This window comes from Dermacentor andersoni, chromosome 7, assembly GCF_023375885.2.
Source record: "Dermacentor andersoni chromosome 7, qqDerAnde1_hic_scaffold, whole genome shotgun sequence".
NCBI lineage: Eukaryota > Metazoa > Arthropoda > Arachnida > Ixodida > Ixodidae > Dermacentor > Dermacentor andersoni.
This window is the reverse complement of record NC_092820.1, coordinates 151,153,268-151,181,169: the sequence shown is the minus strand read 5'-3', so window position 1 is coordinate 151,181,169 and position 27,902 is coordinate 151,153,268. Positions and strand designations below refer to the sequence as shown.

General features: G+C 44.7%; 1 protein-coding gene across 1 annotated transcript; it reads left to right on the top strand.

The window, feature by feature from the left end:
• Positions 1-9: 9 nt before the first annotated feature.
• Positions 10-22,385, top strand: LOC126533586 (integral membrane protein GPR180-like). Its single transcript, XM_050180749.3, has 7 exons — positions 10-754; positions 5,912-6,086; positions 7,913-8,146; positions 9,646-9,783; positions 11,817-12,072; positions 12,705-12,868; positions 20,940-22,385. The coding sequence occupies exons 1-7, from the start codon at positions 261-263 to the stop codon at positions 20,973-20,975; spliced, it is 1,497 nt and encodes a 498-aa protein (XP_050036706.1). The 5' UTR covers positions 10-260; the 3' UTR covers positions 20,976-22,385.
• The last annotated feature ends 5,517 nt before the right edge of the window (positions 22,386-27,902 follow it).

Here is a 27,902-nt window from a genome sequence, read left to right as displayed (position 1 = left end):
CCGTCTGGCGGCAGCTTTGCGCGAAGTCCTCAGACGACGGTCGCCGTCTGGCAGCAGCCAGCCCGCTTCTGTCCGTCAGCCGGTGCGGGAGGGAGTGTCGTCGTGTGTGTGATGCCTCCGACTTGAAGAACGACGCCAAGAGCGGTGCGACGCGATCATGTCCATGCCCCTGCATGCCAAGCTAGCGGCGCGAATCTAAAGAGGCGACCCGTCATCGTCGTTAGTCACCTTCCGATTCTCCCCCCCGCCCACCCCTACGAATGCGTCTTCTCCGCGCCGTGCTCGTCCTGCTCGCTGCGACCGCATGGAGTGCGCAGTGCCTGCACCTGCGGGGAACGTTCCGCACGGGCCAGTTCTTCACGTTTCTCGCCAAGTTCGGCTTCAAGAAGACCGACCGGCATGACCACGAGAACACGCTCGGCTACATCTACGGAAACGTCACCGCGCCGGGGAATGCGGGCGTCAAGCACCGCGGCACGCTCGTGGTCGCCGACAGAGACCACTTCCTCGCCTTCTACGGCAATCGGACGCAGAGCTATCCGGTCGGCGGCACCGCGGCGTCCGTCTGCGAGCTCATGTTCGCCGGCATCAACCAGGTCGCCTTCGACAGCAGCTGCAACCCGAACGGCACGCAGGACTTTCTCCGCAACATACCGTGCGCGGCGGGCAAGCTGTGCGAGGACGAGGACAAGCCGAGCCGCGTCGTCGCCGGCAATCAGTTCACCTACACCGTGCGGGATCTTCATCAAGCTCGGTAAGACAGAAAGATCGGGGCCGTGCCCTACACGCGCTGCTTAATTATATTGCCCCCGCGTAACTCGCTCCTCGAGCGCCTCTCACGTTGTCAGCCGTTCTTCGCCCTCTTGTCACCCGAGGTATGCTAATTAAGCACGCGCTCGCGCGCACCTGTGCTGTTCAAGTTTGCCCCCCGTGTGGCTTGTAAACAACCTGCTATCCCCCCCCCCCCCCGCCCCTCTGCTATGTACGCCTGGCATTTACGAAACAAGAGCTTCCGTGCATCGCTTGCCGTGCATGCGAACGAGGTGTTGGGTGAGGGAGAAAACGACGTTGATCCGACGGTGCGCGCGACGTGCGAGCCGTCCGTCCGGCGGGCGGAAGCACGCAAGCTGCTGGCGCTTGTTTCGCGCGCGGTGTTTTTTGATTCGCTCGGCTTAATACGCGACGAGAGATCTGTGACACACAGACGCGCGGAAAGGCCCCGCACCGAACATGAAATCAAAAATATTTTCTCGGCTCTCTCATGCCCGGGAGCGCCAGCCGCAGACGAAGCGTGTCTATCGCGTTCGTCTGGTAAACGTCTAGACTTGTTTACCGCGTAGCCTAAACGCGTGCTGCGCGGTAAAAAAGGGGGAAAAAATGCGGGCGCCCAGGTAATACGCTCGGCGGCGCGCTTTCGATTTCAGCCCGGCAAACCAGGAAGCTTGGAAAACGAGCGCGCGGTCTGCAACAGGTAGTTCCAGTCTGGTGCGCGCCCAGTGACTTCGCCGATTCTGGGTCAATCCGGAGAGGCGTGCTTGCATCTGGTCGGTGGGGCAGAGTGTGTTACAGCAGGACGGAAAAGGAAGTACTACATAGTACTGCATGGCGGTGTGCGGATCGAGGGGCCGCTGTCTGGGTTATGTATATTTAGACTCGCGCGTAATAAACGCCGCGACCGTTACTCCTTCCCAAGAATCTCGATATCTCAATTATATCGTCTGTGGGCCTTTTGCGAGTCGGCGTCACCTACCACGTTCGCGAGAACCTTTGTGTTTTGTTTATCTCTTTTTTTTCCCCCGTGCTGCACTGATAGGTGTGACCCTCGGACTGTGCGTACGTGTGTGCTTATTGTAAATACAACCTGAACGATAAGCAGGCGTACTTACGTGTCATCGACGCGCCGCTCGCGTTGGTACCCTCAGAACAGGAATTTCGACGTGGAAGGTTGTGTGTTTTGGGAGAGATGGGTAGAGTGGTTTTCAGCACATCTGTGGTCCACATCTGTTTCGAGTCACACCGTCTGCAGAGGCTGTTGTCCCTTTCAGGAAGTTGCGTTCAGAGGTTCTGTATGGCCCACTACTAAAGAGGACACCTAGTCGGTACTCAAGCCAATCTAGCACATCATCATACCTCGCGCATAATGGGAATCTGTGTTAATGCATAGTATATCCCGCATGATGCATTCAATGAAATGTTTTTGCATTTCAGTTTGTGTGTACTTGATTTGCACTGTTGAAACTTGATAAGGGCTGGCCATCAAAAGCAGACTGGTGTATGCCCTCCGAGCATCAGGTGTTATACAGCACCATTGTGACGGGAACATCACCTTCTCCATGTGTAGTAGAACATCTAACGCTGTCTTGAGTACAATGCACGATACATCAGGGCAATGAAAACGAGAAAACACACACATATGGGTGCAGCGCTGAACTACACACATTATCTGCTGTGTGCTGGAGAGTGTGTGATACCACTCTCCAACACTGATCCACAACTGGTTTTGTGGGGGCTGTGATTTCGGGAATACCTAGTGCCGACTGGAGTACAAGGCATAGTACTTCAGCATAGAAAATGAGGAAGCACTTGCACACAATGCACCACTGAAGCAGACGCAACCAACGCTTGCTGGGTGTTGCATCTGGGCTGATATTAAAAGGGGGCGCAGCGTCACAGCATCTCATAGCAGTAGCTGCCACTAGGGAAGGATGGGGAAAGCTGGTGCCCTCTCATGCTTAAGTAGTTGCTATGCGACGTATGCTCCGCAAGTCTTAAATGCCTTAGTTGGTACAAAAGTCGTTACTCGGTTGAGCAATGCATGGCATCTTTTGGCTAATGGTTAGAGCATCGGGCTGCTGTATTGCAGGACCTGGGTCCAAACCCACAATGAAACATGCAGGGAATTTTTTTTTATTATCTTTGTTCGTTGTGTTTGCCTGGCCTGGCACTGGTTGAAGAAAACTCAGGAGTGATCCTGATATGCTTTGTGTTGAAAAGCAGTTTGTGACTCATTAGGTCGACCTACATTGGTATTGGTCAACCTATATTGTTGCCAAGACATTCGGCGTCAAAACAGAGCGGCGATCAGTCCCATACACTCTTAGACAAAGGTACACTTTTTGGGGTGTATATCTGCCACACAACAATAATCGTCATCTGCCTTGCTTGCGTTTCCTTTCTTGAAAACGCTGTGCCCGCAACTTTCCTGTCGGGAATGCTATGTCATGCTGATAACGCGCAGGCCGTTTGTTACTGGGAAGTACCGAGCTCACAGCGTTAAAGAAAGGAAATGTGGACAAGATGACGTTTATTGTTGTGTGGCAAGATACAGCCCAAAGGGTGTAATTTTGTTTTAAGAGTGTAGTGCTAATTTAGTGTTCCCTTTAACAGTGGTCTCTACTGCGCACCTGTCTAGAGCTCCTCCTGGGTCTCTCAGAAGGCCTTCAACACCTTTCTGTTCCAATTGTGTGGCATTTATTGTGTACGCATTGTCCGTAGGATCTGCACGAAATGACAAACCTGTCTCTCCATATGTCACGGACAAAAGAATTGTAGGTCACCATGGCGCAGTGCACTGAAGTAGTCAAAAGCTGTTTCCGAAAGCACCTATGGCCTAGTGTTTTACCAAGATTTTTTTTTTAGACTATACTGAATTTTTTTAAATCGCCTATAACGGATAGCATAATTCTGGAACTTGAGCTAGATTACCAGAAGTGCCCGTTATTTGCATGAGAAATATAAACGAATATCTAATTGGCAAAATCTCATGAATTTAGTTTTCAGCTAATTACTTCATGGCACATGTTGCAATTTGCAAATTGTAGCCGGTGAATTGGCAGGCCGTACCTACTTGGAACATATTCCCATGATGGCACCAGTTTCGTGATATTCATTCCTGAATTGGGCGACGACTAGGTATATTGGCAGTAGCTATTTCTTCCTTCTAAAACGGTGTTCTGCTAAAAAAGCAAGGGGAACAACCATCCATTTTTACCACAAGTTTGACAGCGTATATCTTGAAAGCCATGCCATCCTCAGAATTCATTTCAGAGGATGGCACTAGGGCAGACAGCACAGTTTTGTGAAACTGGCGAACTATCTACCAGAGGCAGTTCCACTGTCTCAGGTAGATTGCTTGAAGAGGTGCACATAAAGTCAAACTATGGTATAATGAACATGGGTATAACAAAGTATAGGATATGGTGAAATAAATAGAATTTTCTCACCAATATCAGCATGTAACAAATAGCTGTAGATAATGAATATTGTATGTAATGGTTGTATTTTCAGTGTCAAATGCAACTTTGTTATAACAAGGTTCATCTTAATTGTTTGAGACATAACCATGAATGCTAAATGAATGGTAAAGTTCCATTATATTATCTAATCAATATAGGGCACATGTTGCAGTTATGAGGCGACACCAGTGAGTGCTTAAGACACATTCACTTGGAACGCAATTTAAACTTAGCTTTAGTTTCTAAATAAGTACTGTCAAACTTGTGCTAAAATGAACTGTTGTTCTACTTACTTTTTTCTTGCAGGATGGCTTTTTATGCATTGTGGAACAAAAACAACCGTAGAAGCAATATCTTTCATTGTACATTTTTGAAACTTGTATATCGAAACTGGTATCCTCAGGATCCAGGTGAATATGCCTTTCGAACTCACTGGCTTCACTTCATAAATTGTAACATGTGCCTTAAAGTCATTAGATCGACGCATGATTGGTTAGATTTCAATTAGTTGATTATGTATTTTTATTTGTTATGTCTACCTCTTCAAATAATTATGCTCAAAAATGAGGATTGGGCCATCTGCCACTGGCAGTTTTTAAAGATTCCGTATAACTTGTTTTGAAATGCACAGTGTGTTGTTGTGATGAGATGTTGTGGTTTTGTTTCATTGTGCCATGTTATTTCCCTGCGGCACAGGTCAAATAAGGGAAAATAAAATCTGTAGCAAGAACCGTGCGAGGTGTGCAGCATTACTCTTCTCCATGTAAACAATAGCACTACTATTTGTTCACTTGCACGTAAACACCCGTGTACTTAGATTTAGGTGCACGTTAAAGAACCCCTGGTGGTCCAAATTATTCCGGAGTCCCCCACTACGGCGTGTCTCATAACCAAACCGTGGTTTTGGCACATAAAGCCCCGTAATTCAATTTTATCTTTGTTCACTTGCACATGCATGTGACAGCTGTTTTTGCTTGCACAATGTATTGTTGCAACGCTACTCATCATAACAGCACCATAACATGTCAAAGTGAAAGTAATCTATCAAAGATGGCAATCGGCAGTGTGGAACCAGAACACAGTTTCAGTTCAGAATTTCATAATGTTATTAAAAATTGGCTGTTTTTCGCTCTATATTCGATGCCAGAATGAGTTTTAAGAAATTGATTTGTCAAGGAAGGTATGTGTCTAATGAATACCTACATTTTCTTCTTTCTGCGAAACATAGTGTAATAATTGTTCTTTTTTTCAGATATGTGGCTTCATAGTCTGGTGCATTTAGGACACTACCTCTAGTAATATTACCTGCGGTTGTCTATGCCATGACTGCAGTTTTCATTGTTTCCTTTTATTCATGTAGATTTGCTGTAGTGGGTAATATTGCTATGAAAACAGTATATATCCATGTGTTACAGGAGGTGCTTGAAACTAATATTACACGCAAAATATATCTTGTGTGCCTAGCGTTTCAGCACCGACTTCTCTCATTATTACAAATATGGGGATTTGGGATGCACTGATGATTTTTCCTCACCGATCTCCAGAGCAGTGCTAAACATCAGAATTTGTGTGGTAATCACTGCCATGATTATTAAATAATGAATTTTTACTCGTGAACTTTTAAATGTTACGACTTAGGGGCACGTTGTAATGGTCCCTGTCTTCGCTGTGTTTAGGTTTTGGTACGTCAGCATTGTCTCATGCTACCGGGTGGGCGAAGGCAAGAACTGCAAGTGGAAGGACTCGGTCGACGAGGACATTGAGATAGCGTACGACATCTGGCTTGTGAACGGCAACCCGGCGGCCCCCTCGCACAACGCCTTTGAATATCAGTTCTCCTTTGAGCAGCAGGTATGTTTCTTTTTACCGTTGCCTCCTTCTAGATTTGTCTGCTTTGGCATTGGGCATTGTCACAGAGCCCACCTCCACACTCCCGAAAAAGAGGCTTGCAAGCTTTTCGTACAATGTGAGTGAATTGAATAGCTTAAATTTGCCCCACTTACCTGTACAGCTGGCTGAGCAGGCCTGCTGTTCCAGATTCCGTCAAAATTTGCCGTCTTGTCTCTGATTTGCTCATAGGGTGGCTGAGACCTTTCTGATTGGCTCAAACCACTGGGAGGAGCAGAATACAACAACATCGTGGAATTTGACAGCATATAGAATAACGAACAGTTGTAATGGCATTCTGCTGCTGAACACGCAGATGTCTCAAGTTCCAGCTGAGACATCTGCATTTTCACAGTGGTTGTGTACAAAAAATGCCCATGTTCCGAAATTATGGTGCATTTAAAAATACCAAATTGGAGGGGAGAAGTAGACTGTTAGGTTACTCTTGTGAAAACCTTGCTATTTCAATTCCTGCCAAGAAATTCTGGAAGAAATTGAAACTAAAGGGGTTCACTACTTGACGGTGACCAATGGGGGTCTTATGTAGCTAGCACTGGTGGTGTTAGAGGTCATGCTGTGACAGATATGACTGTTCACAGCCTCCGAGATTTAAGCACTTTGATCACTACACCACCTGATCTTGGAGGCCATGGATGTTTGCTTTAAATGGAGGCCCACCAAAAAGGGGTGCTGCACTCTTTTAGAAAATGTGAGCAGTGTGAAGATATAGCATCTACAAGTTTCTCCATTGTGAAATCGATTAAAATAAGCAATATGCATTTTCTTCTTGAAACGCAGTAATCTTTTTCATTGATTATTGATTACAATTTTCAGGCTATAGATAGGGCATATTAGGAAGAGCAAGGTGGCTGTGTATTTTCAGTGACAGTACCAATCTTCTACCACCGTTCACACCATTTTCTGACTTCCTCAGTTCTGTGTAAAATTGTTTTTTTGTAAACGTAGCACATTAACCTATCATTCTATTTATTTTATTTTTATTCATGTTACCCCTAAAGGCCCTCACAGGGAGGGTATTACATATACTATTTGTTTTGAAGTCCTTAAAAGGAAACGTAACTTTCCAAGATTACCTGGTCTATGGTGCCTTTCAGTGGCATGCAGCAGAGGTAATTGCAGAGCTTTTGGAAGGGACTCTTGTCTCACTCTGAAATCCATTTAGCTGAAGACTTTCTATGAAGCTTCTTGAGAAAACCAACTCATAATTCATGTTACACACACCTCTTTATCTACAAGTGTTATTTCAACATTATCAGCAAGTTATCATTTGTTAAATGTGCTGTTCTAATAACCTTGAAGCAGACATAAGTAGCTGTGTGCAGCCAAGGAGTAGCATCAGCAATGCCTAGTTTTCATTTTTTCATATGCAGGGTTGATACACTGTTCCAACTTTCAGTTTACCACTGTCTGGCTTTTCTTTAAACCTTTCTGACTCATAAAACTACCTAATATTGACTTTCCTTCGAGAGCTCCCTAACATTGCCATTACCTCTAAGACTTTATAATAGTATTGTTATTCCCTCTAAAATTCCACAATGCCACCATCCCTCTAAATCTTTCTATTGTCATAAAATTGCCATTCTCTCTAACACTTCCCTCTATCATCATCCCTCCAATTCACCCTAATGTCAGGAGACCTCCGTTTTTCCTAAAACTGTCTAATGTGATCCCTCTTAATCTCCTTAATGTCATCCTGCCATCTAAAACTCCCTAACGTCATCCTGTTATCTAAAACTCCCTAATGTTTTCTTTCCCGCTTTTGTCAACAGGGCAGCCTGGAGAGGGTTCTCCTCTTCTTCCTCCTCTACTTGGTTCTGGCTGGGCTACAGGTGTACGCCGTCATGCGACAGAAGCACCTGGTCACACGGCTCTTCACGGCTGCCCTCACCCTGCAACTGCTCTCATTTCTGTGGACAATCACGCACCTAGCATTCTTTACTTGGGATGGCGACGGGGTCCCGTCACTCGGGATTGTTGGTGATGTCAGCTACATGCTTTCACAGGTTCGACACACATGTTGTTAATTTATGAAGTGTTCATTAATAATTGCAAGTGTTTGCAGAAGGCAGAAAGCGAGAAAAAGAAAGCAACCAAATTTTGTCACGGGCAGAACGAAATTTGTACCCTTGCTGCACTTATCAGCCCAAAACTGAGAAGTGTCCAGTGACCAAAATGACATCAAGGAATGTCCTTCGGGCATCCACTGAAAGGATATGGATATCCCGGGGATGTGCTGAATAAGTACAGTATGCATCCCTGGCATGACAGTTTGGCTACACTTTCCATGTCCTTCACACTTCCCTCACATGTATGCGAGGGGCATCATGGGGATGTAGTCAGTACATTGGACGAACTTGTCAGGGTGTTTTTTTCAGTGTTTGCTATAATAAATATGTTCACAGTAGATGCTGTGCGACATATGCAGTTCCTTACATGAATTGACTGTCACAAGGACATTTCCCATGCAAAAAAAAACTTAGATGCACCGTATGCACACATATGCGCACATGCGTAGGATGTGCAGTGAGCTTCTTCTTCAAGGCTCTCCGCCAGGCAAAACAAGCATACTGAAGTTTTTCATGTAACATTTGTCATAAAATATGCGAAGTACACATAAGCTGCACACACGATAGCTTAGGATGATAATTCAAACATGTCAGAAAACAGTTCTTTCATGAGAAAACTGAAAGACCAAGCCTCTGAGAGGACAAGCAACTATTCACTTGTGGGGCTAAAAAGTCCAGATGCAATATCCTTGGGATGCTTGCAGTAGGATATTCCAAATTTGGGTGCTTCTTCAATAGATGTCCTGTCTCCAAAGTGGTGCATAGATATTGAGACGTGATTTGTATGACCCAGACACGAAGTATGTTCACTGGGTGCTTACTGGAACTTGTTCACTGTAGGAAACAGAGTGCTGATTAGTATTAAATGCAACGTCAGTGCTTTTCACTGTACATTAAGACAGGTCTGGAAAATGGGGCTAAGCATGTTATTTGTGAAATTACTTCATTACTGCTTGGCTTCAGTTCCACAATTTAGGGACATGTGCTATAGTGTGATTAAATGTTAACTGCAATATCAATTAGAGAAGCATTGTTAATTAGCTAACATTACTCTGTGAGTAGTCTTGCAAATAGTGTCTGCCTCCAAGTGAACCAGCTCATGTGACAGGATTGCGATATCTACCACAGAAGATATTCAGTAAGTTTGTTTTCATCAGCACAGATAATCCGGTATATAATCCGGCATCAGCCTTGGTTACAAGGTAAAAATTCCAAGGTTGTAGACAGCTGGTTTGGCAGTGAACCAGAAGGATGGGGGAAGCAAGGGGTTCAATTTTTCGTAAGTAACAACAGTGTCAAGCCGATAAACTTGGCCTGGCAAGTCTTGTTAGAGTCGTTTTAGCTTTGCAGACTGCCTTGTGCTGAGTACTGCTGCTCATGCCTTAAAAAGACTCCCATTTCCTTTTCATTTTTTCTTTTTTCATACTTTCGCATAGTCCCTGTTCATGCTGCTCCTGCTGCTGCTTGCCAAAGGTTGGGCCATCACACGCACAGAGTTGACATGGAAGCCAGTATTGTTCTGCATTTGGCTGGTCTACAGCTGCATACAGATCCTCCTCTACGTCTGGAACATGGTGAGCCTCCGTCATTAAACATTTTGCTCTGTACTCTGTTTCGTACGTAGCAGGCTGCACTACAAAGAATCTTCAATGAAGCTAACTACCCTTGCTGCTCACATTCGTCACCAAACAACTGCACGCCATATGCGAGAAAAATATATAGGTAGACGACATGTAATTTGCTGTAAAACTAATTCTCGTGCTTTTATGTCGCCAACAAATTCCGACAGAACCCGTCTCGTGATTGATGTCAACGTTAATGTGATTAGCATTGAAGCAATGCAGTGACATACACTGTATTGCTCACACTGTATTGCTAGCGCAAAAAAAAAAAGAAAAAAATGTGCCATACAGGGCCACCGCCATGTGGCAGCGCCCCTGTATCTTGACTGAGCACAATTTCAATAGAGGCTTGCTCCGTCAGCGCTGGTATAAATGATGCCGTACCGTGTTTGAGAGTGTTGAATTCAGTCCGTTTATCTAAATAACACAGTTACTTCCAGCATCGTGACGCTCATCAGTACAGGTGGGCACATAGGAGGTTAACGAAATAATCCAGTTTAACACTGCAGCCGTCGAATTGTGTCGTAAGATTCCCGTGCAGATCACCTCGGCCGTTCAGTGGCTGTACCATTGAACTGTTGAACTTGAGGTTCACAGGTTCAATTCCCGGCCGCTGCAGCCACATTTCCATGGGGGCGGAATGCAAAAGAGCTTCGTGGGTTAGCATCAGGTGCATGTCAAGAAATCCCAGGTATAGTCAAATTTCGGAGTTCCACACCATGGTGTCCCTCATGACCCACTGTACAGTTACGGTACATTACAACCTACAATTTAATTTTATGTCAATTTATGTGACTCAAGTAAAGAAAAAATTAAATATAGATGCACACCTTTAAGCTGGTACGTGCTGCATCCAGGAAAAATTGAGTCACTTGCGGGAGGGAGGGGATACACTGTGTTGTCACCATCCCATGTGCTTCACTCATGAAGGCATGTGTGTAAGCCTTAGCGCCAAGTCATTAAAGCTCGACTGTAATATTGTGCTTGCTTGCCCTTGAGAGATATAAGTAATACCCGTGCCACATGGGCACAAAAAGTAACATCCGTTCGTTAATGCCTTAAGCTCACTAATGAAATTTTTTTCGGCGGAGCTGCCACACCTCTAAATTTAATGACATTCGGTGTGGTGATGTCGATGACAGCATCTTCTGAAGTGATCAATTTTAAGGTGCTAAATACAAAATAAATATACATTTACATGTTTACTTTGCGCCTTCATGAACAGTGAATCATAAAAGCAAGCCTGTTATGGTTCTGTGAGCTTGAGTTTGTCTTTTGCGATGCTGCAACCGACTATAGCAACTTCGGCCATTCCAAGTCAAATCCGAAGCCGAAAATCAAAATGGCACTTGGTTTTGTCGAAGCTGTTCCAATGCTGACCTGAGGAAGTTCACCAAGTACAACTCCTTGCAGGATCGTTGTAGTTGAAAGTTAGGTATAAATTATTTTCTACATGATAGACTTTCAAATACTTGAATTATACTATAATGCGCAAGCTATGAAGTCGAGGGTACGCATTTCTCAGTCAAATGAGTTCTGGTGAACACATTAAATAACAAATGGCATGAAGGCAAATGGCATTACGTTTGCCCATGTGGCATCACGCAAATGGCATTAAAATTTGAGGCATTAGCAAGTTAATGTCATTTCCTGTGGCCGTGTGGCATAGGTATAAGATGTCATAGTCTAGCATTTCCCTCTCTTCCTTTTCTTGCGTCCCTGATATGCACAGTGAAGTTTTTTTTTCGCTGCCTGCTGTTTGCGGCAACATATTTCAGGGCATATGGGCTGGTTAGCATAAAAGCAGTGCTCTCCCATCATCTTTGCTTGGCTCACAAAGGCTGCTACAAACCCTTTCCGTTCGGTTCAAACCACCTTGGTGGGATTCGACCACATTGGGAAATATGGTGGTTGCTGGACCTTGACTGACCTTCCAGTTGACACTGCCCGCTCACATTCCTTTTCTTCCCATCGCTTCTTCGCAGACGGAGGTGGACGTAATTGAGGAGATTGACGAGTACCAGACCTATCCGGGCTGGATCTCCCTCTGCTTTCGGCTTGTGGTGACCGCCTGGTTCCTCACAGAACTGCGGTCAACCATGATGGATGAGAATGACCACAGAAAGCTGCGCTTCTACCTGCATTTCGGAGCGGGGCTCCTGTGCTGGTTCGTCTATCTGCCCGTGGTGGCACTCATCGCCCTCCAGGTGTCGGCCCTGTGGAGGCAGAAGTTCATACTCGGTGAGTGGGAGGCAACAACTTAGTAGCATCTTAGTTCATCTGGTAACAACTTGGTTCTTGGTTTTGTAACAACGTGGCGTTCTTAGTTTTGTACCAAAACGGCAGTTTCAGTGACCCTCGTAGTTTCATTAGATACTTTCAATCTCTGGTTGTCTAAAGGTGTCCCAAACCACCCCTCGGGCTTGTTGAAAAGAACATAGTCTGCAGATAGCATATGCTGCTGTGAATGTCTCGGCCAAGTTTTGCCAAGTTGTGCCTTTGCCACAGAACGGTAGTCTGGTCTCACAGATTGCAACAGTGAATAAATGAAAGAGCACCTGCTTTCCAAACTTGATGTAATGCTATGTATACCCAAGTGCAAAAGTATATGAACCACTGGCTCGCTGAAAAAAACTAAATCTATTTGTAACTCAGACAAACTGAAATTCACAAGTGCACTGAAAAGTTTGCAACCTCATGTTTGGACTTTGGGTTGAGAAAAGGTTGCAGGCTGAGAATAAAACCTTCTTTTTGCAGAACTTCTGGTCCGTATACTTTTGCTCAGCCTAGTACAACATGTAGTATTAGTGACAAGCCTGTAAAACATGAGAAGCATTTTCCCCATCATCGACTCGTCCGTACCGCCCATGCAGGCATCAGTTCCTGTGCCGACTTCCTGGCATATGCCATCATCACACATCTGCTCTGGCCGACACGGAGTCAGCAGTACTTCCAACTTCAGTCCGAACTGGACCCCGGAGACGAGCTCGAAGAGCTCAACGAGGCACCGCACAACGTCCAGGCCAACTGCCGAAAGGTCTGAGATCGTGTCTTTGTGTCTCTTGGCCTCCCCCCCTTCGCCTCTCCAAGAGTGTCCGAAGAGCACATCAACCGTGCACTTTGCATGGCAGCACCTGTTCCCGCCATCCTGCCTGCTCCTGCCTGCCCATTGGGTTGTACCGCATGTTCGCGTGCTGTACAGAAGTGATCTGTTCATCGGTATGCTGCTGAAACGTCGTAGCTGCTTTTGTGTGGTTTGTGTTTTGGATGTCTCATCTACTGCAGCAGTCGCATGCAGTCTGCTTCGATTATTCGAGCCATAACTTTGGCATAGGCGTTAACTTTGTCTAGTGTACAGAGTGATTCAAAGGTTAAAAAAAAGTTAAAATTTTAATATTTTGGACAGGTATGTACTGCAGCAAGATATGCGATATTCACAGAAATGTGCAGAAAAGCGTGGAATTCCTTCTTTCGATAAGAACATCTTATAGCCAGAGTAGTTATATTTGTTCCAAAGAAGTGCTACTGTTGTGGCTCCCCTCTGCAAAGTATGATGATGCGGATTTATATTGGCAACCCTTTCAAAAGAGAGTGGCAAAAAATATTCTCCTAGCCTGCTTGAGCTAATCAAGTTTTACTACACCTGTTACAGTCCAGCATTTTGCCTATACTTGCTTTATATTCTCTTTCTTCATTAAAACCTCCATCTCTATATTGTACAGTTACTTGTGCCTGTAATGACCTCAGCTCCGTCTCTTCCCTGCCTTTTTTTCACCAATACCCTAAACACCTCTTGTTTTTGTCTACCGCTAACCAGTTAACACATCCCGTCAGCTGTGAATTCCAGTGCTTCTGGAAGGTGGACATTACCTACGCTTCTTACTAGATAAATATCTTGGCATTCCATTACAATCTGCTGAGTCATCTCCATGAGTCGATGCAGTGGAAGTATGATGATGATGATGTTTATTGGCATCCCCTTTGAAACGGGGCAACGACAAACAGTCACCTACCCTGCTTCCGCTAATCGAGTTTCGCTAGATCTATCGCAGTATAACATTGTCCCATCTCTTCTTCATCTTTTCTTTCCTCATTATAACCTCTGTTTCGATATTACATGGTTGCTTATGCTTGGGATGCATAGGTAACCAACGAACTGATGCAAATGAAGTGCCACCTGTTGGTGACAAATGTAACTACTCTGGCTACAAGATTTTATGTTATTAAAAAGATGTAATTTTCTTGTGCATTTGTGTGGAAATCGCATGTTCCTAGGTCTATACTTTTCATATTATTAATTTTTTTACTTTATCCATTACCTTTCATTGCATTGTGTATATATGTTATAAAGCATGGCATATATGCTATAATTCTGACAAAAATTCATTCCGCGCACCAGTATCTCTAAGCAGTAACTTCGCAGAACACATTTTATGCTTTGATTTTGGCACAGGCATTGCTTACTGTTAAAAGTCTGTGGTACTTCTGGTCTTGCCAAGGAACTTGATCAAGATTTGGCATTATTAAAAAGCAGGCACAAAAAAATGACAATACAAATGCCAGCCATTAGACATTGCCTGTGCCAAAAGTAGAGGTCGAAGTGTGCTGTGTTTATACTCGGCGGGGACCAACAAATTCAGTGTGAGCTCCGCTCACACAACCACACTACATCTGCCCTCAGCGCTGAAAACTTTAGTTCTAGAGACACTTTGGTGTTGAAGGAAAATTTGCCTCTGCTGATATGTCACAGAAATGAGCGAGCATAATTGCCCAGCTCATCGATGCACGCAAACTTCGTGATGAGTTTCACTGCACCTCTGCTGCCGCACAGTATGGGATAGTACAGTCAAACCTCGGCGTGATAAACATGGCTATTATATGTATTGAAGTAAATAAATAAATGTTTCTCGCTAATATCAGCATGTAAGAATATATGCTAATAACAAATATTGCATTGAACCGAGGTATTTTGATGTCTGATGCGACTACATTTAGCAAGATTCGACTGCAGTAATCCTTGACATGCTGAAGGGCAGCTATAACAAGGAGCATGTTGTGTTTGTACCATGACAAACCTGCTTAGCCCTCAAAATAAAGAGAGGGAGATGAGACTAAAATATTCCACGATAGGAGTGGGGTTAAGGGGATGCACCCCCACCCTCCTCCCTAAACTTCACTGGAAAAATCCTCAATGGCATTCTCCATGGGGTTCCCTTCTATGTCCCCTTCCAGTGGAGAGTGGGCAAGTGGCTAGGACTGCCCTAATCATATTGTCAGCAGGCCCACTGCATACATGCTCTGAACCTGGTGAAATTGGCCTACCGGTTCTCTTTAACTGTGCAATGGTCTACACTCCAGCCTTGATATAATGTAGCCACATCCAGCACGAAAATACTTTAGTTGTATGCATTATTCGTTATTAGCTTGCACAGTCACACCACTTATAATGATTTCATTTATAACGAATGCTCGACTATTACGAACAAAGATGATACGACTGCCATAATTTGCATGCGGTTTATGGCAGCTCGTCTTTAAATGAATATGTTGTGGCTCCATTAGAATGAATGTGGAACTACCTCTCACTCCCCCATGAAGGCATCACTATCCCTTTATTCCCACTATTCAGTGTGCTCCAACAGCTGTGCATGCCCGGGAGTGATTGCAAAAGTAGTAGCTCTCAACTGCCAGCCTGTAATCGAGAGCATGCTGTTTCCAATTGAGCAGTCAGCTGTTCACTTCCCACTACGGGTTACATTGTACACGGCTGTTGAAACAATAAAGGCAGTTTGGGCGGAGGTTACCACACATGGCATCAAAAATTGTTTTCGCAAGACTGGATTCCTGTGTGGGCCAGAAGAGTGTGGAATAGCGGAGCTCAGAAGCCACGGTGACTCGGCCCGCAAATTTATGTTGTGTCACGGCAATATCTCGTCTGCAACAAAGCTCTCAATGATCACTTGTTTGCTTTAGATGATCTGGAAACTGCGGTTGTTGGGTCAGCAATAGAGAGTTCTGGCTTGTCTGCCAACTACCGGATTACCTGATAGGTATATGGTGCAGTGATGCTGGCAGCAACATCTTGTGACACTTTGTCGAACCACAATGCCACATGGACATGTTTTCATGCTCCATGAGCGTTCTCTTAAAAAAGAAAAGTGTAATAAAGCAATGTGTTATAATGACTATGCTGCTGCAGAAAATTTACACCAGCAGAGAAGTAGCATACACTTGGTTACTGCAATAAAAGCTCGGTGTTTGTCTGGTTGAGCTCTGCATCACCAGCTGGCACCACCAGGCCAGCAGCTCACGTTTATGCCTCCGGCAACCTGGTAATCCACAAACGGTAAGAAGTTTGCGGGCAAACTAAAGCTCTCTATTGGAGAAGTAAAGCAAGCTTACCAATTACTTCAGAAAAGAATAAATGTTATTGCCATTTCGTTGGCTTATTCTTGCACATCCACTTATTGTGAGCACTCGGGCTATTACAAACGCATCCTGCGTGACCATCATGTTTGTTATAAGTGGGTTCAACTGTATTTTTGTGGCATGCTGATATTGGTGCAAAACATTTTCTATTTACTTCATTAGGTCCAGTAATTAGTTAAATCTCTGTTCGTTATATGGAGGTTCAACTTCTATTTTCTGCTTCATTCTCAGGTTGTAACTGGTAGTAGTTGTCGCTTAATGAGCCCAGCATAAGTGAACATAGCACCACATTTGCTCAACCGTAACTGCCATATGCCGTGATCCCTTGCTTTCTTTTTTTTTTTTCTTGGCCTTGTTGGCAAGTAGGTGCTGGCTTGCCAGGCGGCTGGCAAATGTTTAACACACTGCTCTGGGCAATGCACTCGGAATGATGATAGCAGCTTGGCACTTGATGTCCTTGCTCTTATGCCTGGGTGTTGCATGACGCCTGCTCGATACTGGTTCAGTGCCAGAACTGCCTTGATAAGCAGCACCATTTTAAGGAACTGTGCTGTATCTCTCCTTGACTTAAAAACGAACTGCAATAAAACCTTGCTTGAGCTCAGTTTCTTAAAACCAGAAAGGAGGTGTCACAAAAGCGATTGAGGCAAAGCCTTAAGTCTAGCAGCCATGTGAATTTTTATTTGACAATGCCGAAATTCTCCATGACAGGAACATATAGCAGTGTCAGCTGTCACAGAATATTGACAAGATCTAGATGTGTAGGGAACATTGGGGAAGGGGGGCACCTGTTCGGGATTATCTAAGAATTCAAGATGGCAGCCAGCAAATTCGATGAAAGATTTGAAATTCCTGGATAATGGGAAAGGGAGTGCATGCATGAATGGATGCACTTTATCAGTATTGTATGGTACATATTCATATTTCTCTTTCTCCGAAATATGGCAAATTCGGACGACATTTTGGAGAACTTCAAACAAGGAGGAATGCTTTGAATATTGAAGTGTCTCATATCATGCCAATCCAGTCGATACAATTACCCTATAAGTATTCTCGCATTCATTAATTTCTCTCATTGTAGCAGTAGGTGTATTCATTAAGGATGAAAGTATTTGCAGTAAAACCAGCTAATGACTTCCATGTTCTGTTGCATTTTGATAACTCCTTCTGCTCAGCACTGCTCACATTTAACCCTTATTTCATAATCTGAGGACTAAGTTTTATTGTTTTACTTCTGTTTTCTTGTTGAGCTTCCACAAATGTTTTCTGCCGATGGCTCTGCGCTTTGGTTGCACTGACACAGTCATTTTGTTCCCTGTACTATTTTGTACACATCTTTTTGACGCTTTGCAAAAGGCGCCGACTTCAGTGCTGTGATGTTGTCCGTCTTATTAAGATATACACAGTTTGTGATCGTTCACGTGCTTTGAGTAGTAACAAGCAATTGTGTGCAGATAACCATGTAAATGCATTCTTAAAGTGGTCCCGAACCCTCAGACATGGTGAAAGAAATAGTCCGTGGATAGTATATGCTGCAGTCAAACGCGGTGCATGGAGCTTGAAAGTGGACCGTGAAGTCACCTTTTTCTCAAACGCTCTTTTCAACAGAAGCCTGCTTGTCACTCTTATCTGACATTTTATTTGCTACATGCTCCGCTCCACCATAGCCTTCACAATGGAAGACGCTGAAGAAGGAATGGGAGCGCAGCGAACAGGATCATGTGCGACCTTTGACTACCCTAACTCCACTTCTTATGAACGCAGTGAAGTCCTTTTTGCAGCAAGATATTTCTGAAATAGTCTGCTCTAACTTGAAATGCATTCCTCAGCTTCAATAAGAAGTGGTTCAGTGCCCCTTTAAAGGAACATTAAAGGGAACTGTGAAATCTTGTTAGGTTTGTTGGTTAGGTTTCTGGTAATAGCCCCAGTATAACTGTTAGTGAAAGAACAGTTTGCCAGAAAGTAATCAAGCTGGAGAGAGGCATCGCACTACTGGTATCCTTCAAAGGGCCCGTACCTACTCCCTGTTGGAGTTCTTCCAACCATATTAGCTCCATAACATTGCTTCGAACTTGAGGCACGTTTGGGTACCTTTCTACTAGAGGTTAACCGACCGATACAGCACCACTTGGGAACAATATGAGACTCGTCATCACCCGTTACCTGCTAAAAAGTGGCACTCTATGGTTGATTTTGTTGTTCATAGGAAACGCTACAGTCAGCAGACCTTTCCCTTGCTGTTTGCCACTCGCTGTTTCGAGACTTTGAAGTATGGGACTTATGGAGGTTTTTGCAACTTGTGTGACGGAAAAGCTCTGGCTCCTTGTAGCATCGCCTGTTGTGGTAGCACATGGCTGATGCTGGTGAACTGTTTATGGTAATGAAAAAATAATGGCAGAGCAACCAAAAAAAAATGTGGCTTGGTGCAACTCTGGGCCCGCATTTCTCGCTTGAATAGAGTGCTAATGTACTGCGGAACCTGTGTCGTCACTACAGCACCACTGATGCCGCAGTAGGAAGTTCAGGAAATAAAAGTTTAGCCTCCATATGCTTTGCTAATGACGACGCCTTTCAGCCTAGAAAACGTGGTGGTTGTCCTATAAGAGTACCAGTCTAGATACCGATGTATATTCCCTAGACTTATCGTCTTCCTCAAACGTCCCTTTATATTTTGTGGATATGTCATATAGTTATTATTATCTATCCAGAGCCACGCGGCATTGATTGCACTGTGGACGTTTCTCTCTGTAATCGTGATACTGTGTGTTTGCTGCACAGTGCATGTTTACTGTTGCTACTTGCAGACATTCTTGCACTATCTTTCCACTCACTGTTTGTATTGCACCGTGTATTAGTCTCATTTAGAAAACCGCTCCCAATTTCTTATCATAGTGCTCGGTGTTTGTTGCACCAATCTTTTTCATATGCTACCGCTTCACCAGTTTTCTCGTGATCTTCTCGTATACGAGGTTGTACTGCCGCAGCCCTTCTACAGTTGGCAACAAACGAAACTTGTACGCACTATTTTAAGTGCAGACTGGCTCAAAACACTAAACTTTCGCTTACAAAAAAATTGAATAGCACTCTAGCTGTTAGCTTAACATTGCTGGTGAACTTAACACAATAGCTTAACAGTGCTAGTGACTAATGCTCACTGGACTAGAATCTTCTGATTTCCCTCTCTAATTTTGATGTTTCTGCTTGGTTTCTTACTTTTTGCTAACTGTAGAGTCTGCACCTTGCATATTGCCAATTTTTTTTTGTGCACCTTGTGCTTTCATTTGCATTTTTTTTTATGTTCAGGGTTGTAACGCCATGCTGTATCATTTCTACAGCCTCTTCTTGTATATTAGCATATTTTTAAAGTTGCCATATGCTTTCTTTTTTACTTTAAGGGTTGTAATGCCATAACTTGTGTGCTATCTACCCTGCCATATCATCCTTGTTATGGAGCCCTGTGAATTTTGTTCTTTCTTACATTTCAGGCAGGGATGCTAGAACTGTTATTGTTTTTTTTTTTGTTTAATATAAATAATGATGTACTTATACATACATGGTGTTTTATGCTTTGCCTGTTGCATGGCCAGCACCTATATGTCTTTGTGTTGCTTACATGTTTATGTTTTTGTATGTGTTTTGTGTGTTTTTCAGGAATTAGAATGTAAGTAGCCCCAACCACAAGCATGTTGACAGACTTCATCTTTTTTCTTCTGTTTTTGGGTGCTTTTATTGCCTGCCTTCCAAACCTTTTCAACTGCACATAATGTACATAGCAAGGCATCTCGCACCTATATAAAATCTAAAGTCAAAAACTCACATCCCAGCTTTGGTGCCGCCTTTGAACTTCTGCAAATGAATGGCACAAATGTTCCAAGAAATCGTGCTTTCCTAAATTTCTCTGATGGCCTTCAGGATAGTTTGTTGAGAGGAAGAAAAGACAGCTTCGGTCTAGCTAATCCTTTTGTCTTTTGGACTTAATGAAACTGCCAGCTGACGCTTGAAGTGTTTTTGCATAATGGTGCATGTGGATATCACCATGAATATTAATGTATAAACCCGGCTGATATGCTTTTTAGGGATAATAGGTATTTATTAATAAAACATTCTGATAAGGTTTCACTGCACATGCTCACAACTGTCCTATGAACAGTGCCTAGACTAGTAATTGAATGCATGACTTATTTCATGATTGGATTTACCGTATAATGCCAGCACGTGGTACAAACCCGAACATTATACGACAGGCAACTCTGGAGCAAAGAAAAAAATACTTCTACCATTAAAAAAATAAGTTATTTACGTGAAAGTTATCGAAAAAGTACATTGATGTGTTCAAATCGAGAACGAAAGTTGGTGTCACGTGCGGCATGTTACAGTACCCAAAAGTCTGTTTTGATGCCTGCATGCCTGAACTCTGTACACAGGCCCGGTTTGCACAGTTTTCTGGATTATATATTTTTTTTTCTATTTCGTTTTTCTATTCTTAAAAATCTTAATCATGGGGTTTTCTACGCATTTCGGGGGCTTCCCCACCAAAATGTCAGCCGGCGCATGAATGCGTGCCCGATTTCACAAATTGGATTTATTCCAAAAGTCATTTTCAATGTCTGGTCTGCATGCCTGGCACTCAAGACCATGCCTGCTTCATTCTCTCTTAATTTTTCTTTCTTCCTTTCCAGCAAACTAAGAGGAGTCATGCAAGCATCTTCTGTTAGGAGTGAAACGTCGCCGCAGTTGGTAATGACTTTGGGGGAGAACTCTAAGTGCTTCCTGCTTGTTTGCCGCTACAAAGCCTCTGACATGTTTGATGCTTCTGCTCCATATTGTTTACTATACGTAGCACCCGCACTTGTTGCATCAAGTACTTATATATATCTATATAATAGGATTGTTTTTAAGTCCATAAACTATCTGTTTTCGATGGTGGCGCAGTTGTTTTAAAGCAGTCGCCACGGTGCTAGGGTTCCCGGTACCCACATTTCCATTTGTGTTGCTCGTAGATTAGATAGAACCCCCGTTCGCAGTGGCGAGCGACAGAGATCTGATGTTTACGGTCCTGTATGTCAACCGTTCGCGCTGTCGTATCCTACCAGACAACTCAGCCTAGATAGGGCTAGGTCAGATGAGCCAGTCTTGTAGTATATTAGGTATAGAGACAAATGTCATTATTGCACACCTGTGCGCAACCTTCCAGTGCCATCTGAAAAGACTTGCCCGACTAAGCATCCACAACACTCCTCAAGAGCATCACTGATAAAACAGGCATGACAGTGGCGTTTCGGTCTACTCCACTTCATGCCTATGTAGCAAAACGGAACTGGTTTACCAAAGCCAAGTGTACAGTCACAAATCACAGTGTGCCTATCTCGTTAAAATCAGTTCAGAAGTCGTACTATTGCTGTGTGCAGGAAACTCCTCTCTCTATGGACTTTTGCATCTGCTAACTTCGAAGCTGACGAAGCGAAAAACGATTGAGCTGGCGATTTCAGTTTGCTGGGATGTCTTGTCATTTAATCTTGCACAGCGCAACTAACCCGTGCGTGCTTTTATTTTAGCAGCAGATGATGGTTTTTGGTGTAATTCCAGCATTGTGTTTTCAAAAGGTGTTGGTTGTTTCTGGTGGTGTGTTTAATGCTCCACAGTATTTTGCGCGACTAGTCAGCAACTTGTATCAAGGATGACTACTAGTTGCTTCCCTGAGAAGCTGTGATGTTCCGTTGTTTTTCAGTTTTTTTTTTTTATTTCATTCTCTTGTGTTAGAATGGATTGAGAAGCGACGAAGCTATATATACACTTGTCAATGGCACTCTTGTCAATGGGCTCTGCCCCATGAAGGGGCTTCTTTTGAAGTTCGCGAACCTAACTGTATTGCCATGGCCTCATTCACTGACTAGCTATGTTAGGGGCATATCATTTTGGTTTTCTCTCTATGTATATTTCGTGTGGCACCTTCAACTTTGTCCTTCCGTGCTGTGTATTATTTTCCTGAAGTTACTGTTTTTATCCCAATGTTCTGACTGAATATAAGCCGCCACAGCATTTGTTACTTGTTTCTCAATGATTTCATGTCTTGTAATGATCTGTTGTTGGTTTAAAGAGAAAAAAATAAACTGATGCAAGAATTACCTCCTTCAGTGTCTTACAGAGTCCTCCTAGGCAATGGAACCAAGACTGGTTCATGAAAGAGGTGTAATAGTAAATTACTTTGGACATCTGAGGCTTGCCAGTATTTTTTTCTGGTGTTTCTCAGACCTTTATGTAACCCCCCAACAATGAAAATGTAATGTGTAATGTTAGTACTACTTCTATAACAGATTTTAACCATATTTTGGCCAGTACATTAGCCGGAAACGTGATCTCCATTGAAATAGTTGTTGAATAGGGCAGAGAGAATGTCTGTGTATTGGATATGTGGCTTTTTGTGTTGTGGTGCGTGTGCGATCAAAAGGCTGCATGTGATAATAAAGGCAAGCATTCTTGTTCGGACATGCTCTTGCCCTAAAATTGTGCTTCACATAGTCTTGACATGTCATGTTTGTCTTACTCTCGTAACTTATTCAGAGCATCTGCAGCGATGCTTATTGACTGCGTGGCTGCCTGGTGAAATAATCGGTTTTACAATTAAAAAAAGAAATTCAAGAAACTTGCATGTTCTACAAAATTAACTCAAACTAAGCTTTTGATTCGAAATTGTGCTCTACGCTTGTATGCACCATTTCTTGCAGAATGTGTTTGTCTGAAGTACATCTGTCTTGAGTATTATTTGACAGTTGTCCTTCCAGCTAATGTGCACAGCTGCCCCTGTTTTGCTGTTTTCCATCGCAAAGATGGGCCAAGTGAATATAAAAGACAGAGCGCAGACTATGAATTCATGCTCGCTGTTACCCACTGTGGTTGCTCAGTGGCTATGGTGTTGGGCTGCTGAGCACGAGGTCGCGGGATCGAATCCCGGCCACGGTGGCCGCATTTCGATGGGGGCGAAATGCGAAAACACCCGTGTACTTGGATTTAGGTGCACGTTAAAGAACCCCAGGTGGTCAAAATTTCCGGAGTCCTCCACTACGGCGTGCCTCATAATCAGAAAGTGGTTTTGGCACATAAAACCCCATAATTTAATTTTTATGCTCGCTGTTCAACTGCACAGTCTGTATTAGCCACAATCAGAGCAAGGTAATGACGTACGAAAGGCCATGGCTACCGACTGGTGCTTGTTTGATTCCGGAGGATATACTTTACAAACTGTGTATTCTCCCTAATCAAACAAGAAGCACCAATTGATAATCAGCGTTCCAGCTTGCCTATAATTTGGTTGTCCTGTCTTTGTGCTGAATGGTGGCGGTATAATGTTATAGAGCAGGCAGGTTTAGCCAAGCACTTGAGGCCAGCAATTGCTGCACCTGTAGGCCCTCTTTCAGGGATATACTTTGTCACCAACTGTCTGAGAGTGTAGTGAAGAAACGCGAGCAGAAGGCATAATTTTGCTTTTTTCAATGATCTTGTGGCCCTCTGAAAACACTAAAAGCTGTGCACAATCATGTGGATAAGTACTCCCTTTTACAGGGCATGAAGTAATATACGTTTTGCTCTGCAGTGTAGGACCATATAAACTGCTCTGCGTAGCCAGACTCTCTGCAGTCTGCACAGTGTAGCTAGGGAGGCGTGCTGGAAAATGGCACTATGTCCAACTAGCTTGGCCCATGTTCGCAGCTCGCAGGACCTTTCATTACCATCCATCCATGTCTATCTTCTTTATTCTTTCGTCCTCATACCTGGCTGCACAATCCTAACTTGAAGTCATGTAATTCGATGTACCTGGTTTTGTCAGAAGTCGGTTAACATTGTAAGACTTGAAGATAGCCAAGAGGTACACTGGTCAGAGATTCAAACGCGATTCCCAAGACTTGGAAAACAGCAGAGGTGCAGTGCTGAGCGATTCAAACGCAATAAAGGGCCGCACGGCGGCCGGCGCGCTTATTTTTTTGCCACCAGTGAGCGTTGCAGGACGCCGAGCTGTAAAACCCCTTAAACTTCGTAAAGTAGCGACACTCCCCTTTCACTCCTAGTTTCTCCTCTCTTCCGCACTCCCTCCTCGACCGTGGCGCCGCCTACACTGCTCGAGCGTAGCAACGACGCCAACATGCGCTCCTCGCCACTCCGTAGGCGCTTCTCGAGCAAAAATGGCGCTGATGCATGGCGCGAGGGCCCACGTGATGCTACTAGGCCAATAGCGGCGTCGGCCTCGGCCAGAGCCCGCGAGGAGGAGGTGGCATTCTTCAAAGCGTGACACTACGAAGTTGAAGGGGCTTTACCGAGCTGCCCAGCGCCACCAAGAGCTTGGTGGCGCAACCCACCGCCCCGTTTCAAAAGGAGACACGTATGCCATTCATACATCCATCCATCCCGATATATTGAGGCATACGATGAAACCGAGGGCCTTTGACGCAATGCGAGTACACTTGCCCCCCTCCCCCCCCCCCCTCCAGTGATCACGCCAGCACTCGCCGGTGGCGCAAACAGCCGTCCGGGCTAATTATCGCGATTGAAACGCGATACTCGGACAGCATGGCGGCCGGCGTGTGATCGCTGGGTGATCGCCGAGGAGGCCGGCCGAATGCAGTTGCAATGCATAAAAAAAAGATTCTCGCTTTCATGTGACACAAAAATGCATCGCCTCAGTGTCGCCAGCGCCCACTGGTGACGCAAGAAAGTACCGGCCGCCATATTGTCCGAGTATCGCGTTACTATCGCTGAACACACTGTCGGCTAATTCTTACTACTCACTGACATAAGTTACCAACGCGAGAAACCTATTTTGTTTGAATCGCATGTACCACAACTGCGACGCCATGAGAACAACCTATAGCTGTATCAAATTAGCGTAATTTCTTTTTCTCGAACGCTGGCAACAAGAATGTTATTTAACATCTCTCGTGCAGTTTCACGTGCGTCTTACACCCTATATATATCGGGAGTGATTGTCGCGTAATCGTTTCCTAGTTGATAAGGATCGATCGAAAGCAACGTGTAATGGCGGGGCTTCAGGCGGCTTAGAAAAAAAAAAGCCCCCACGGTCTTGCTCTTATTATATCTCGCTTCGCATTGTTCGCAAGCTTGACTTTGATCGCGTCTCGTGAAGAAACTGCAAGCGCTGTCGCAAGACGCACGCACCACAGCTGTTCTAGCTCGGATCGCGGCACGTATATATACGTAGTACACAGCCAGCACAAGTGCCTGGCGCGCTCAAGCTGGCTAACAAGAAGACAAAGGTAATAGATGCGGCAAAGGCTCGACGGCGGCTTGCGTAGGTGGGATCGCATGCTCGTACGTCCGCGCACGACAAGGGGCACGCTGACGCCGGCTGAGTAATGGCCCGTGGTCGGCATATTGAATGCAGTTGAGTGATCGGCTTGCGTACAGAGGAGGGGGGAAAGCACGCAGCTGTTGCGTTGGTGGAGACGAGACGTTGCGCGCGATCGTGAGCATGCAGGCAGCAGGAAAAAAAAGAAAAAAAATATATATATCTCTTACAGATCGCAGTTACACCCATGTCTCACATGTAGGCTTATGTTGGATCTGCCCTGGATCCGCGCATGGTTATGCGGCTTTCATAAATATAATGCACTACGTTCCGCGCATGTCACTATAATTGTCTTGTTGGATCCAACCAAACTGCTTCTATAGTTTCGCCTGAAATTTCCGGAGTCCTCCACTACGGCGTGCCTCATAATCAGAAAGTGGTTTTGGCACGTAAAACCCGATAATTTAAAATTTAATTAGTTTCGCCTTACCAGAGGGAACTGATGTATGAGAGCTCCCAACGTTTCTGGAGCGTTCGTGGCATTTTAAAAGCGCCTCGATATCGACAATGGCCGGAACCACGACGCCTCACCGCCATGTGTTGGGTCGCGTAGAATTGTTCATATATACATGGAACTAATTAACTAATTCTGAACGTTGCCCCCGTCGACCATCTGTCAAACTTCACTGCAGTGCACCAGCGTAACTGTGGGTATCACTTTCAAATATATATATATATATATATATATTAGAGAGAGAGAGAGATAGGCCGAATTTCAACAACGCTTTATTAGCAAAGTCGAGGGTGCTTCTAATAACATATACGCAATTACGACACTCTGATCGTAGCTTCCCTGCTGCTTTGTCGCAGTGTTTTGGTCGGGATGGTGCTTCGTGCCTTGAGACATCGTCAGCCTTCTTCCAGCTGTCTGTAATTATGACTCACTCCATGAGTCATCATAATTACAGAGTATGTAATTAAATATCTATTTATTGTGCACTCATTCGTACCGTTTATTCGTAAAAAAAAAAAGAAATGAGTCCCCGACTCAAACTTCGTGCACAAATTAAGTTCACTATTACTGAGTTTTCGATTCTCCGTACGCAAGCGGATACCAGCTGCGTGATGCCACTAACCATATACGTTAACACTCGTCTAATGTGGCAGACTGAGAGGTTCACTCGCTCACGAGAGTCTGAAGGCAAATATTTTCCTCTTTTTAGCTTTTGTGAGAGACTTTTTTAACATATTGCGCGCCATGCTGCCTTTCAGGGCAGCTATAAAGACTACGGTGGCAAAAAATGAGAGCGGCGCCTCCCCGGCAGTGCTACTAGCGTTTCGCTGGTTTTCGCGACCGCACTTGAGTCCCCGTCGCTGTGAGCAAGGGGGTCATCTTCCCTCAATCGCGCTGCAGAGTACCTGCCTTCAACTATTGCCTGTATGTAAGGCTGATATATTGACGCTCTCCCTCGTGTGTCCATTTTGTAGCGATGACTAGACGATAGATCACTTCTTATAAGACGATTGAACGGTAAGTTCGAGAGATATGCGTTATATAGCATTACGTCGCACCTGTTTGAGGTTCCTGGATTCGCGTCCTGAACCGCGTTCACCACGTTGCAAAGTTTTCGTTCGAGAACCCACTTGGCACACGTCGTGCCAGTAATTGTGTGACCGTGTGTGTGGGCGCCGCTGGGTTTGTACCGCCCTTCAGTGGTCCTCTTGACGACAGCTGTGTCACCGGATATGTGTCACTCATCAATGACAAAAAGAAATCATAATTTAAAATGTGTCCTGTGTCAGCAGAAGAGGATCCACGTGACGTATATTCAAGCGACGTCCGAATAAATTTTCACGCGCGCGCCACGCGCGGACTCCTTCACGGCGGCACCGCTAGATGGCGCAGCTTGTCCCGAAGATTCATAAATCGATACTACTCACGTACCGGCTGCATAAGGAGGCCATTGCCGTGGAGTGGATGCAAAACAATGGAGAGTTTCAGGGTGTCCGGTATTCCGGTAAACGCAAGCAGCCTGGGCGTCTTGCCGGATGAGCGGAGGCGCAATTGTGGACGCCCTGTACGGTGCAGCCACCTGGTGGCGAATACCTCAACCATACATAGAGCTAATATTGTCTTATTGGTCTGGTTAAGCTCTGTACCACCAGGTGGCTTCACCGTGCGTCAGGACGTTCACGATTGCGCCGGCGCTCGTCCGGTGAAACGCCCAGTCCGCTTGCGTTTACCGGACTACCGGATACGCTAAAACTTTCTATTAGAGACTTTTAGCTTGTACGCTATTCCGGTAAACGGGAGCGGTTTGGGCGGATTACCGGATGGTCGGGG